Source organism: Bufo gargarizans, chromosome 3, assembly GCF_014858855.1.
Source record: "Bufo gargarizans isolate SCDJY-AF-19 chromosome 3, ASM1485885v1, whole genome shotgun sequence".
NCBI classification, from domain to species: domain Eukaryota; kingdom Metazoa; phylum Chordata; class Amphibia; order Anura; family Bufonidae; genus Bufo; species Bufo gargarizans.
In genome coordinates, this window is record NC_058082.1 from 581,669,141 (window position 1) to 581,682,324 (window position 13,184).

General features: G+C 44.5%; 1 protein-coding gene across 1 annotated transcript in view; it reads right to left on the bottom strand.

Annotated features, from left to right (window-relative positions):
- CYYR1 (cysteine and tyrosine rich 1) overlaps window positions 1–13,184 on the bottom strand; it is a 96,966-nt gene that overhangs the window by 66,928 nt on the left and 16,854 nt on the right. The window contains exon 2 of the mRNA XM_044287609.1: window positions 3,794–3,896. Within this exon, the coding sequence (XP_044143544.1) occupies window positions 3,794–3,896 (103 nt within the window). The remainder of the gene's footprint in view (window positions 1–3,793; window positions 3,897–13,184) is intronic.

Consider the following 13,184-nt stretch of genomic DNA (forward strand, 5'->3'; position numbering starts at 1 on the left):
GATATTACATAGAGGTATATTCCTCTAGTAAACAGGTAATATCTTCCTTAGGGTCCATTCACAAGACCGTGTCCATTTGGTGGACTCCAAACCACGTATCCGCAAAACATGGACACCGGCCATGTGCACCCCACATCATGGTGCAGACCCATTGACTTCAATGGAGCCGTACAGTAGGTTCACATCTGCGGTACAATATTCTGGTAGTCTGTTCCGGCAAGGGAGCAGACTACTGGACTTGTCATATTTGGCATAGCTGGACTACTGAGGCCCTGATAGATGCCCATTCACTAAAATGAAATCCATTGAGTTTCTGGCATGAATGCTGCCTTTCTGCTGGAAAGATACCGCCGCATGCAGCAGAATTTTTCCAGCAGAAAGCCGGCATTCATGCCATAAACCCGATGGATCCCCTTATAGTTAATGAGGAATCGGCAAGCCATAGAGGCACCATGTACATGACCACAAAACGATAAAACAAAGCTCAGACGTACAGTATTCCACACAGCACACTGCTGATGACTGTAATTATTTGGCCGAGTAGAATACCTTTACTTCCTGCCCTGGGAAAGCGTATTAAAAATAAATCGCATTAAATCTTAGAGAGAGGCGCAGAACGTGAGCGCCTTGTCAGGAGGAGAAAGGCTTTTATTCACCCGCGTTGCTGAATTGTTTCTGGCTTTTAAACTTTAATAACGCTGAGTGCGGACTAAGGCATTAAAATGCTTTTCCTAATGGAGGATCTCAGCCGGTATCTGAAAACATGACTTTAATTCTAATAGCAGGAACCAAGGAAAATAACAGCAGAAAATGCAGTAAAAAGGGATTTCACTTCACCCTTTAGATTTCAGTTCCGATTGCCCATGTGTCACCATGAATGGTTTCTGATCTGGAAATAACAGATATGTATAAAAGGGCATAACTCGGCGCACACTATTTCATGTAGTGTATTGCTGCCGCTTGAGGATATGGCCTCATGCACACGACCATGGTTTGTTTTGCGGTCCGCAAATCGCGGATCCGCAAAACACGGATGGCGTACGTGCGCGTTCCGCAATTTCCTGAAGGAGGTAGCTGAAGGACAGGGGCATAGCTATGGGGGTGCAGAGGTAGCAGTCGCTACCAGGCCCAGGAGCCTGTGGGGGCCCACAGACATATGAAGACACTGGTATTTTAGAAAGTGCATGCTGGTCAAGTTACACCTCTGGCTGGAGGAAAGGGGTTAGGTGAAGAATTGAGGGTGCATGAGGGGGTGGCGTTTCAATTTTTTTCTTAGGCAGCACAAAGGATATGTGCTTCCCTGCCCCTGATCGCTAATCACTAAGGGAAGGGGAGCCCAAGCCGAACTCTTGCACCAGGACCCATAAGCCTTTAGCTATGCCCCTGCTGGGACCCAAATGGCAAAAATTCGAGAAGCTCTGTTCAATCTCACACTTGAGGTCCACTATGAAGTAACGTGTATCGGAATCGGACCCATTGGCGATTTGACCCATGAGAGATTTGAATCTAATTCAGGGCTTTTGGGGAAACCAAGTAGGGCCCTACAGATGGCAAATTAGAGGTGGTACCGAGTCATAATACTGTAGTATGTATGATCCCTAAGGGTATGTGCACATGCGGCAGATTTGTTGTCGAAATGTCATCATCCCATACATCCGATTAGAGTTGTTATTTGCAGCCTGCGGGTGGATTTCTGCAAATCCCATTGAGATTTGATATGTATTACCGCTGTGAAAAGCTATACAGACCCTATACTAAAATGCATATGCAATCTCATGCTCTCCGCTGCTGGGCTTACTGCTAAGAAACCAGCTATAGAGAGAAGAACATTGTCCTACTAATGAATGGAACCTGAACCAACAGACAGCTGATGCGAGGACTCAAGCCTGATGGCAGACTGATTTCATGCCCTGTGATGCCCACACAATAATGATGTCTTCAGGGATTTCCTCAGAAGCGCTCCAGTGCAGGATGTCTGCTGTCTCGAGATAGGCCGAGCGCGGCTCAGACTTGGCTGCACACACCATCTCTTCTAATAGGATATTTTATTTGAAGTAAAGTTCACTGAGCATCAAGCTCGGCGGTGGCGTTATGTCACATTTCCCCACTGTGCCAATCTCGCATATAACTCTGGAAAGTGTAGCTGGCATTAGTAAAACAAAGATGCATTTGTCCATTGCACCCAGCAAGACTATAGCGACTAGATTCTTCAACTATGATACAGATGTAGCAGAGCTGAGCTGGTTATTTGGTGCATTATTATTAGCTATTTCATGTAAGACTGCAGGTAAAGCTAAAAGGGTAATTCCTGGGTCCCTGTGCAATATCTATGACAGGGTCCCCCAGTTAGCATATGTCATTTACTTACTGTTTTTAGTAAATATGGGGCACCCTGGGAACACCCAAATACAATGGAACTTCCCACTCATGGGTGGAGCTTGTATAAGCCCTGCCTATTTTTGTCCCGAGACAGCCTGATTTGCTGAAGGTTAGGGACAGTTCCTGCAAATTCAGGACTGTTGGCAGTTATGCATTTATAGCACTCCTGCCTTCTTGTGAAAAGTCAACATTGCCTGAGAGATTCTCCTCTTTCACCATCAGATGACAGACAGTCCTATATACAGACAGCAGTGAAGTCGGAAAGAAGCCTCGGCATATCACTGCTGGCTGGAGCAGTCATGTCCTTTTGTGCCCAGCTCCTTTTCTCAGAAAAGTCCACCAGAGATGGGAAGGGTGTTGCTAGAGAGGAGCTTGTTCTAAGAGCAGGCATCCTCAAACTGCGGCCTCCAGCTGTTGCAAAACTACAACTCCTAGCATGCCCGAACAGCCTACAGGCATCAGCCTACAGCAGGGCATTGTGGGAGTTGTAGTTTTACTACAGCTGGAGGGCAGCAGTTTGAGGATGCCTGGTCTAGAGGAAGAGATTTGTAACGCACAGGAAGTGGGCAGAACCTGCTGTAAGGTACATTCCTGAGAGCTCTGTGTACCAAGTCAGGAACAAGAGGAGAGCAAGGAAGACAGCCAGGAGACGTAACCAAATAGTGATGCAGGACTGGTGAAACAACAGCATCAGTCCTCGGTCTTCTGGTCTATACACTGTGTATCCTAGAGCTCTGTTGGACAATGGACCAGAAGGCTTCTGCTGTCCCCTCACCGGTTTCGCACTTTCTGCTGTCTGTTCACCATTTCTAGTTCTCTCAGGTGCTCTGCACTACGGTTGCCTCTGCTCTTGCCTTTGTGTTGGTTTTATGATCCCCAGATTAGTAGGGTCCCTAAAGCAGATCAGGGAGTCAAACACTGAAGGGAGTGGAAATGTGTGAGAAGCAGAAAAGCTTCCAAGGACACTTGCCTTCAGAGGAGTCAAGTTAAAACAGTAAGATTAACTAAATCATCTGAGACTGTGTTGTATAAAGCACTCCAGAACTTCGTACCGTTGCACCCCGGAGCATACTGTAGAGAGAATTGTGTTCTTGACCTGTTCCAGACAAGTTATTGAACTGTTGTTGATTGACACTACTGTGGTGTTCAACTCTGATTTGTTAAGCTTGTGCAACCTTGAGAGGCATCTAATCCTGAGAGCCAACACCCACATGCAGTTGTATAGAGAAGGCTGCCATTAGCAGAATTAATTAGGACCTACTGTAGGTTTAACCATCAGAGACCTGTTCAGAGACCAGGAAATATGTTGTATTTACAGGGGTTTTCCAAGATTTTGATACGGATGACCTATCCTTAGGCCTATCAATAGTAATATATAATAACATAAGCAAGGAATAAATCAGACAAAACTTACGAAAGGACATTTCCAATGTAGGCATAGTAGGAACAACAGTAAGGAGGAGTCCCATCACAGCAATAGTATTTGCAGTCTGTTCCACAGTTTGCAAGGCAGGATTCTAGATGAAGTAAAGACACAAGCCAGGTAAGGAAAAAGTACTCAGATTACATATATACATGTGTCATAAATTTTTTATCTTCTACAAGTTTTATTTGTTCCACATTTTCCAAATTATTGTTATTTCACAGTCCAATATCACTCACCCAGGGTCAAATTTGAGGCATGGCAAAATGAGATTTCCAAGTGGCCTCCTCCATCTAGGTACCTACAATTATCTATGGTTTCTGCTAAGAATAAATGAGCCACTCATTTAATGCCATCGCTTCTGGAGAGGGAGACCACACCAAATGTTTTGTCCAAGAGGTCTCCACCGACCTATATCTTGCTTAGCTTCCATTCACTGTGATGAAAAATGACTGTGCTCTCCACAGGAAAAGTGGTCAGACACGTCTATTCTAGGAATCAGATGATGAACTCCCCATTGATCAGATCATAACTTCTATTATGTGAAAATATCTTCTTTAAATACAAGTTCATACCCGAAAAGTTTCTAATTCATGAGGGTTGAACAAAAATAAGTTCTTCATATTAATTAAAGCGGCATTCCCATCTTGAAGGCTAGAGTATGCCATCACTTTATGATCAGGGGAAGTATGACCTCTCGGACCCCTAGAGACTTCTATGTTAATCGAAAGGATCCATGATCATTACCATTTAAAAGTACAAAAATAGAGCAAAGCGGTCGGCACTGCCTAATGTGTGTAGTGTTCATTCCTGGACTACTCCGAGTCCTGCACCATTTCAATTGTGACCACCGGCGGTGCTCAGCCAAACAAAGTTCCATATCCACAATGATCACCGAGAAGGAAGAAACGGCAGCACTCACCAGGACCTTTCTGCAGCTTTTATTATTTCATCTTTAAAAACATGTCAGGAGAGGGTACAGCACAGTGAAAAGTCCTGGTGAGTGCCGCTGTTTCTTCTTGATGATCATTACCATGTAAAACCCTGCTTGTGAAGTACCCCAGACCTGGGGGTACCTGCAAATGTTATGTTTTGCTATGTTATGCCATGTTGTTTATGTTACACCAGAAGAGGTATGGTTGCCAGGGTTAACCACCCTGTTCTTCCCCTCTTGGTAGAAGTGGGCTGATCCTGCTTTATTTAAGGAGGAGGAGTTCTAGATAGGACAGCCAGGAGGAAGAAAGCACGTCCAATTCCTCCTACTTCAAGGGCCTTAGGGACCAGCAAGAAACTCTATTCTCCTATGAGACCACTACTCCAGATAGACTGCAAGAGCACCAGGAAATCTGAGAAGTTACAGCATTGATAGTCAGAAGAGGAACCAGCAAGTCACAGTGTCACAGACCCTGTTGCAGGTGAGGGGATACAGTTCATACACTCATCACCTAGGTAACATCCAGGCTACACCAACTCAAAGCCTGCAATACACAGTGGACACCTATATCTACAAGTGTCAGCTAACAGCTGTTAGCCAGAAATGCAAGACAGAGTTATTAGCAAGATAGCATATCTGAGGTGCCCTAATTGCCACTTTGCCCGCCACCATACCTCATCATCTGCTGGTTGTACTACAATCTTTCTTTTTGAGTAAAGACAGACTTTTATTCTTGTACTTCTGGCCTAATTCTTCAATCCACCTTTCCACTGCACCAATCCCCATGGAGCAACGCCCTGAGGGAGTACACCACGGCACAATATCTCATGAGGGCCACTAGCACTCCCTGCATCGGCTCCTCAGGGGTTTGCTGCACTTGAACAAAGGATTTTGTCTTTTGAGGACAGTTATCTGGAGGACCATACTTGTGTATGTATTACACATTGATTTTTTTTTATCCTGTGGGGGTGCTGTAGGAGAACAGAGCAATTGTTGGGGCACCAGAAATGGAATACCCTTTTTTTAACAAAAAAAGATTGTCCAAAGTGGACAGTCCCTTTAAATAATGGTAATAATGCATAAGTGGTGATAGAGAAAAGGTCTATGGGTTTGAATGAGGATGCATAACCTACAACCCCATGCAGTTACTATTAAAATTGTACCAGTTGATAAATATATAGAAAATATCTGATATATAGAAAATACTTAAAATGGATTTACATGCTCCAATGAGCAGACAACCGTTCAGTGGAGGTGAAGAGCTGTATGAGGACGAGCGATGGCTACTGCATTACAGTGTAGACAGCACAATCTGCTGCCCAGAAATTATCAGTTCAGTGTCTACATAAACTATTATTCCATCCGATGGACGAGTGTTTGCTCGGGTGATCTGCGGCACATTTAGACGGGCAGATTATCAGGAACTAGCGTTCATACATTCATCCCCGATAATCTGCCTGACAGTCAGGCAGTGTACACCCGGCACTAGTCAGCAGAAGCAGCAGAACAGGGCTAATTTAATGAATTGTGCACCGTTATGCTGTTATCTCCTCCAGCAATCCCATTAAGAACCGATTTCCACTATTTATATTCTCAGATGAGCCAGACAAGCAAATTGTCCAATGATTTGTCTCTACAGCTAAGAAATAGGATGAGAAATGTATTTGCGTTTCTGAGAAATACGATAGAGATTCTCACATATGCAGCTGTGTGTGAGTGTGGCGGTATGATGACCTCAGGTCTAAAGATGCCCATGCATCTTCAGTAGCTTTCAGCCAACAACTATTCCTTCCAACCCTCCGATACAAATTTATGTTCAGTCATGTATGTTTTCAGTTGGGAGAGGAGAAAGCCTGCTGCCAGACACCTTTGATGGCAGCTTATCTCCCAGGTCAAAAGTCAACGCTCTAGTCTAGACTCTTCTAACATTGACATCATCAACTAGGGAAGAAATGTCTGCTTGCTCCTCATACACATTAGATTGTGGTATGGTCCCACCAAAAACAGTGAGTTTGGCCAACAATAGTCAAATGTTTACGGAGGCCTTAAAACAGATGAATGTGAGCCTATATGGTTTGTCTACACAGCGTCAGGGGGTTCCTTGGATTGACAAAGGGACATGATTTCGAGGGTTACCCTCAATATATACAGATCCGTCCACTTATAATTGCATTGTAACCATTGATGTCATCAGTGCACACACATGGCATATCATCAATATGATGCAATAGTTGGCTCACTGGCTGGCACCATTACCTTGCAACATTAGGGGTTCTGGGTTGAAATCGAATAATGGACAACATCTGCATGGCATTCATATGTTCTCTCCATGTTTGCATGGGTTTCCACCCTGTATTTTGGTTTCCTCTTACAAATACCAGTAGGGTCATTTGAAATTTAGATTGTGAACCCCACTGGGGACAGGGATCAATATGAGTGATAATGTATAGCACTGTGCAATGCATAAATGGTTAAAATAGATAACTAGGATATATCAGGAATCATGCCATAAGAAAGCTCTAGTGGTAATTTTTTAGCTCCTAAGCTACCTCCAAATGGGGTTGTCTACTGTTGGGCTTTTGAGATACATTATCATGTTAGAACCTCAGCCCACGGGTGGCTACACTGGTGGGCCAGTCTGAATATGGGTCAAAGCCATGAGTGTCCCACCAGAAGGTAATTTATGGGCAGAAGAATCACTCTTGCTTTCTCCTGTGGGTTTTCATTAAGTTTTACTTCTAGTATTGTGCAGATACCTGGCACATAATAAGAACATGATGCAGCTGTTGTGATGACTTCATCTGCAACCATTTCCCAAGGGAAAAGAGGTTAAAGCAACATCTCACCGACTCTGCAAATCCTCAGAGGGTTCCCAGGTGTGCAGAGCTGCTTATCTCATTCTGCACCTCAAACTGCAGAAATAATATGTGACCAGATATAACTGTAGGAGGTTGGAAGTTGCATCCTTGAATTAGGTCACTGAATGAGATAGGATCCAACAGTTGAAATTCTGAGAAGTCTGGAATCTAAAAATACCAAAGGCAGGAGAGTTATACTCCCCATATACAGGAGGTTTGGCCGACAACTCTCCCCAACAGATGACATCGGGGAAGAGAAGGATACTTTAATTCTCCCAGGAGGTAGGGTATTGGCACTCCTTAAAGAGACCAGTCCTTTATGGAGACTTATTGACAATGCTCCCTGAGAATACAACATACAAAGAGGTATCCCCCAAGGAATGAGAACCATCTTTCTAACACCACTTTGTAGAAGTGGTTCCCTATGACTCAAAATTTGACTTCTTAACCAGCCTTGGGACATGACAAGGGAAAATAGCCAAATATCTATCTGTAGACAGCTGTTTGGGGTTGCTTGCTCCTCATCATTACTGATTAGGATCCTGGCTGGCTGAGAGCAATGCCTTGGAAGAAGCTTAGGTGGGGTGCTAGTTCTCCTTAGAGAGACCAGCCCTGGTGTCATGTCCCAAGGCTTATTAAACAGTTGGCCACAAGGTGGCCTACTGAGATTGTTCTCTTTCCTTGGGAGATACCTCTTTGCATATTGTTTTTCCATGAAGCATTGCCAATAAGTCTCCATACTATGGAGTATTTCCAGTAAATCTGCATACAGGGCTGGTTTCTTTAAGAAGAGCCAGTAGGTTACCTAAACTGCGTCCAAGGCATCGCACTCAGCCAGCCAGAATCCTACTCAGTACTGATGAGGGGCACACACCTCAAAACAGTTGTCTACAGATGGATATTTTCTCTTTTCATGTCCCAAGGGTGGTTTAAAAGTTGGATTTTGCATCATAGGGAGAAACTTCCACTAGGTGGCGCTAGTGAGATGGTTCTCCCAGGAGATAAGAAGTGTCTGGCAATGGCTCTCTCCCCATTGATAACACATACACATTTGGCCATATTGAACATGTATGTGTAAGGGGGTTTAGGGATAGTGTTGAAAGACATAGCCATCGGCTTTAGTAGAGTGATAACCAACATGGGCTCATGTACACATCAAAGCCTTGTGCATTGACCTTGAATGTTTGCAAACGGAGTCTCTATGATTCTATCTACCTCCACATGGTGCCTCACTGAGGCACCTTAGTCACCTCCAATAGCAAAGCCCCCAAGGAAGAAAACCTCCATAATATTCATTTGAATCCATTGGTGAAAAGCCCTATAAAATCTGAGACACACTGATTTTCCATATGGCTAAGCCTTCATATCATTCTATAGGCACCATACTATGGTACTGTACAGCCAGGGGTATAGCTATAGGGAGGTAAGAGTTGCAGCCAGGCCCTGGTGCCACAAAAGGAGGCACCGTTATTACCAATAACGCATGATGGGTGGGTGATCCTGATTTTACATTGGGACCGTACAGTACAGATCTGTGATACGGCTGTGTGCACGAGCCCATAACTAATAGTAGCTTATTTCTAGTGCATTGTATTTTGGTTTATGAATCTGAAGGATCTCTATTATTATTACCAAACTTTAATGTTGTATTAAAGACATCACACTATTCCTGATCATAATGGATAGTTAAGTGGCCATATAAAGATGTTAATATAAAAATTTTAAGATTTACCATCTATAAGATGGGTTCAACAATGCCCATATGATTACCATGATAAAATTCTGCGCTTCTAGAATACTGTTCTAGAGGTAATCAACGAACCATTGTTCCAATGCCGTTACATTATACTAGGACATCTCATCATCACCAGTATTTCTAAATAATTCCCAGGGACACTTGGCTACTGAACCAGTGTATTTCCAAATATAAAGTGTTTATACATGGATGCAATCAGCAGCCTTGTAGAAATGCAGAATTGCAACCATAAAAGAATCTCCACTGTCTCAATTCTTCTAATCAACTCATTGCTTAACCCCTTCCTGGGTTATCAAAGATGGGTGTTGGCTCAGGAGAGTGCCACAACTGGCAGGTGCCTGCTGGTTTACTGCTGGCAGAGTCCGTTATCAGACACAACTTCAATCATGGACGTTTAAAGGAGTTGTGTCACTTCAGCAAATCACATTTCTCGTGTAGAGAGAGTTAATACAAGGCACTTACTAATGAGAAAAAAATGGAAGTCCAGCTTCTTAAGATGATGAGCTTTATTTCATGTGGTAAAACATTCTAAAACAAGACAGGGTCCACGGTCTACGCGTTTCGGACCACACAATCCAGGTCCTTACTCATGAAGTAATGAGTAAGGACCTGGATTGTGTGGTCTGAAACGCATAGACCGTGTACCCTGTCTTGTTTTGGAAAGTTTTATCGCATGAAATAAAGCTCATCATCTTAAGAAGCTGGCCGACAAAATATTTTCCATTTTTTTTCACTCAAGTTCTTACAGCTGGGTCCAGGCTGTGTCCGTGCTTCTCAAGTTGCAGGTGAGAACTGCTTTTGTCTCATTGGTTTCATGAAGGAACTTACTAATGTATTGTGATTCTCCATATTGCCTCCTTTGCTGGCTTACATAGTTACATTGTTACATAGTTACATAGTTAATACGGTTAAAAAAAGACATAAGTCCATCAAGTTCAACCAAGGGATAGGTGGGGACGTGAATCCCAGAAGGAAGTGAGACTCAGATTGCTACACATTTTCATAAGCATTAATGTCATTTACTTTTAAGAATTCATCTGAGGCCTCTTTCACACTTGCGTTGTCTGGATCCGGCGTGTACTCAACTTGCCGGAATTACACGCCGGATCCGGAAAAAAGCAAGTGTACTGAAAGCATTTGAAGACGGATCCGTCTTCAAAATGCTTTCAGTGTTACTATGGCACACAGGATGCTATTAAAGTCCTGGTTGCCATAGTAGGAGCGGGGAGCGGGGAGCGGTATACTTACAGTCCTGTGCGGCTCCCGGGGCGCTACAGAGTGACGTCAGAGCGCCCCATGCGCATGGATGACGTGCCATGCGATCAAGTGATCCATGCGCGTGGGGCGCCCTGACGTCACTCTGGAGCGCCCCGGGAGCAGCACGGACGGTAAGTATGCTGCTCCCCCGCACCCCGCTACACTTTACCATGGCTGCCAGGACTTTAGCGTCCTGGCAGCCATGGTAACCACTCTAAAAAAGCTAAACGTCGGATCCGGCAATGCGCCGAAACGACGTTTAGCTTAAGGCCGGATCCGGATCAATGCCTTTCAATGGGCACTAATTCCGGATCCGGCCTTGCGGCAAGTCTTCAGGATTTTTGGCCGGAGCAAAAAGCGCAGCATGCTGCGGTATTTTCTCCGGCCAAAAAACGTTCCGTTCCGGAACTGAAGACATCCTGATGCATCCTGGACGGATTTCACTCCATTCAGAATGCATGGGGATAATCCTGATCAGGATTCTTCCGGCATAGAGCCCCGACGACGGAACTCTATGCCGGAAGACAAGAACGCAAGTGTGAAAGAGCCCTAAACCCTTTGTAAAACTGGGTTTAGATGAAGTCTATTCCACAGATTCACAGTTCTTACAGTAAAGAAGGTTTTACACTTCTGAAGACTGGACTTCTTTTTCTCCAGTTGGAGGCAGTGCCCCCTTGTCTTCTGAGGGCAATTTACATGGAACAGTTTTTCACCGTATTTTTTGTATGGCCCATTTATATATTTGTATAGGTTAATCATGTCCAACTTTAGACATCTCTGCTCAAGACTAAATAAATTTCATTCTTTAATATTTCTTCATAACTAAGACCCTCCATGCCCCTTATCAGTTTAGTCGCTCTCCTCTGTACTTTTTCCAGTTGCAGTGCATCCTTTCTATGGACTGATGCCCAGAACTGAACTGCATATTCCAGATGAGGCCGCACCAAAGCTTTGTAAAGTGGTAGTGTTACATCCCTGCCCCGCGAGTCCTTGCCTTGTTTAATGCCTGACAATATCCTGGTAGCCCTAGAAGCAGCTGATTCAATGGCTTGATTCAATTTTCGATCATATTATACACTGCTTGTATCTCTGGTTACGACCACCCTGCAATCCAGCAGCAGTGGCCATGCTAGCACGCTACAGGAAAACGCATCAGCCTCTCTGGTGGCCTGGACTAGGGAATGCGCATAGGCCAGCGATTATTCCTAAAGTATGTAAGCATGACCACCTCTGCTGGATAGCAGGGTGGTCGTAACCATAGATAGAAGCAGTATATAATGTTCTGGAAAAAATAATGAGCCAGCAAAGAAGTCTTTATGGATAATACCAATACCTTAGTAAATGCCATTTTGCTGAAGTGAGACAACCCCTTTAAATCTTAAGGTAGATTTACATGGGTCGACTAGAAACCGATGCGTTCCTTCCCAACAGTTGGTTGCTTGTTAAGTGGGAGTTAAGCGCTGCATTTACATACAGGGATTGCCTCCGCAGTATGAGAACGAGCAATTGCTACTGCGATAGCTCGTCTTCATATAGCTGCATTGTTTCTAGGCACCAGATCGCTGTTTAGACAGGTGCCTGTATGAACAACAGGATCACCCGATGAACAAGCGTTTTGCTCATTCATCAGGTGATCGGCTGCACCTTTAGATGGGCAGATTGTCGAGAACGAGCATTTGCAGGAACATTTGTTTCTGATAATCTACCCAGATATCACCTCATCTAAATCTATCTTTAAGATGCAATGGTCCATTGTGTCCATCAATGTCGTAGTCAATTGCAACCAGCATCTGAGATATCATTTAGAGGAAGTAGTCTTGGAAGTGGTCTGATTACCATATGGCAACAAGATTTTAGGAGCTGTTCAGTTGCTATGGCTGCCTGGGGCCTTGTGAAGGCTCCCAATCCTGCCATTGTATAGTTTCTACTAGGGCTGCACGATATATCACAAAATTTATCGAATCGCGATAATCGACAAATGCGTTAAGGCGATTTGGCCGACCCAAAAATGACGCGATTATATATGAAGGGGCCCCGCGCACATAACTGGCTTTGTGTGTAAAGTATTTTAATAGTGTGTGAAACAATCTCTCTCCTATTGATAACATGGCCAGCCTCTGAACTCACTTTCAGGATGAATGCACTGCAGCGAGCGGCAGCGAGCTGGCCGGCTGGCGCGTGACTGACGTCACTTAGTAACGCTCCTGCTTCCTGAAGTGGGAGGAGCGTTGCTAAGTGACGTCAGTCACGCGCTGCCCGGCCCGCTCGCTGCAGTGCATTCATCGTGACAGTGAGTACAGAGGCTGGACCTGTTATCAATAGGAGAGAGCTTGTTTTACACACTAGTAAAATACTTTACACACAAAGCCAGTTATGTGCGCAGTTTAGGACACATAGGGCCAGTGAGGGGGACCAGCATAAGATGCTATATGTCTTATGCTGGCCCCCCTCATGGCCCTATGTGTCATAGCACACATCCCCCATAACAGCGTCCTCCACAGATCCACCCCATAACAGCGTCCTCCACAGATCCACCCCATAACAGCGTCCTCCACAGATCCACCCCATAACAGCTTC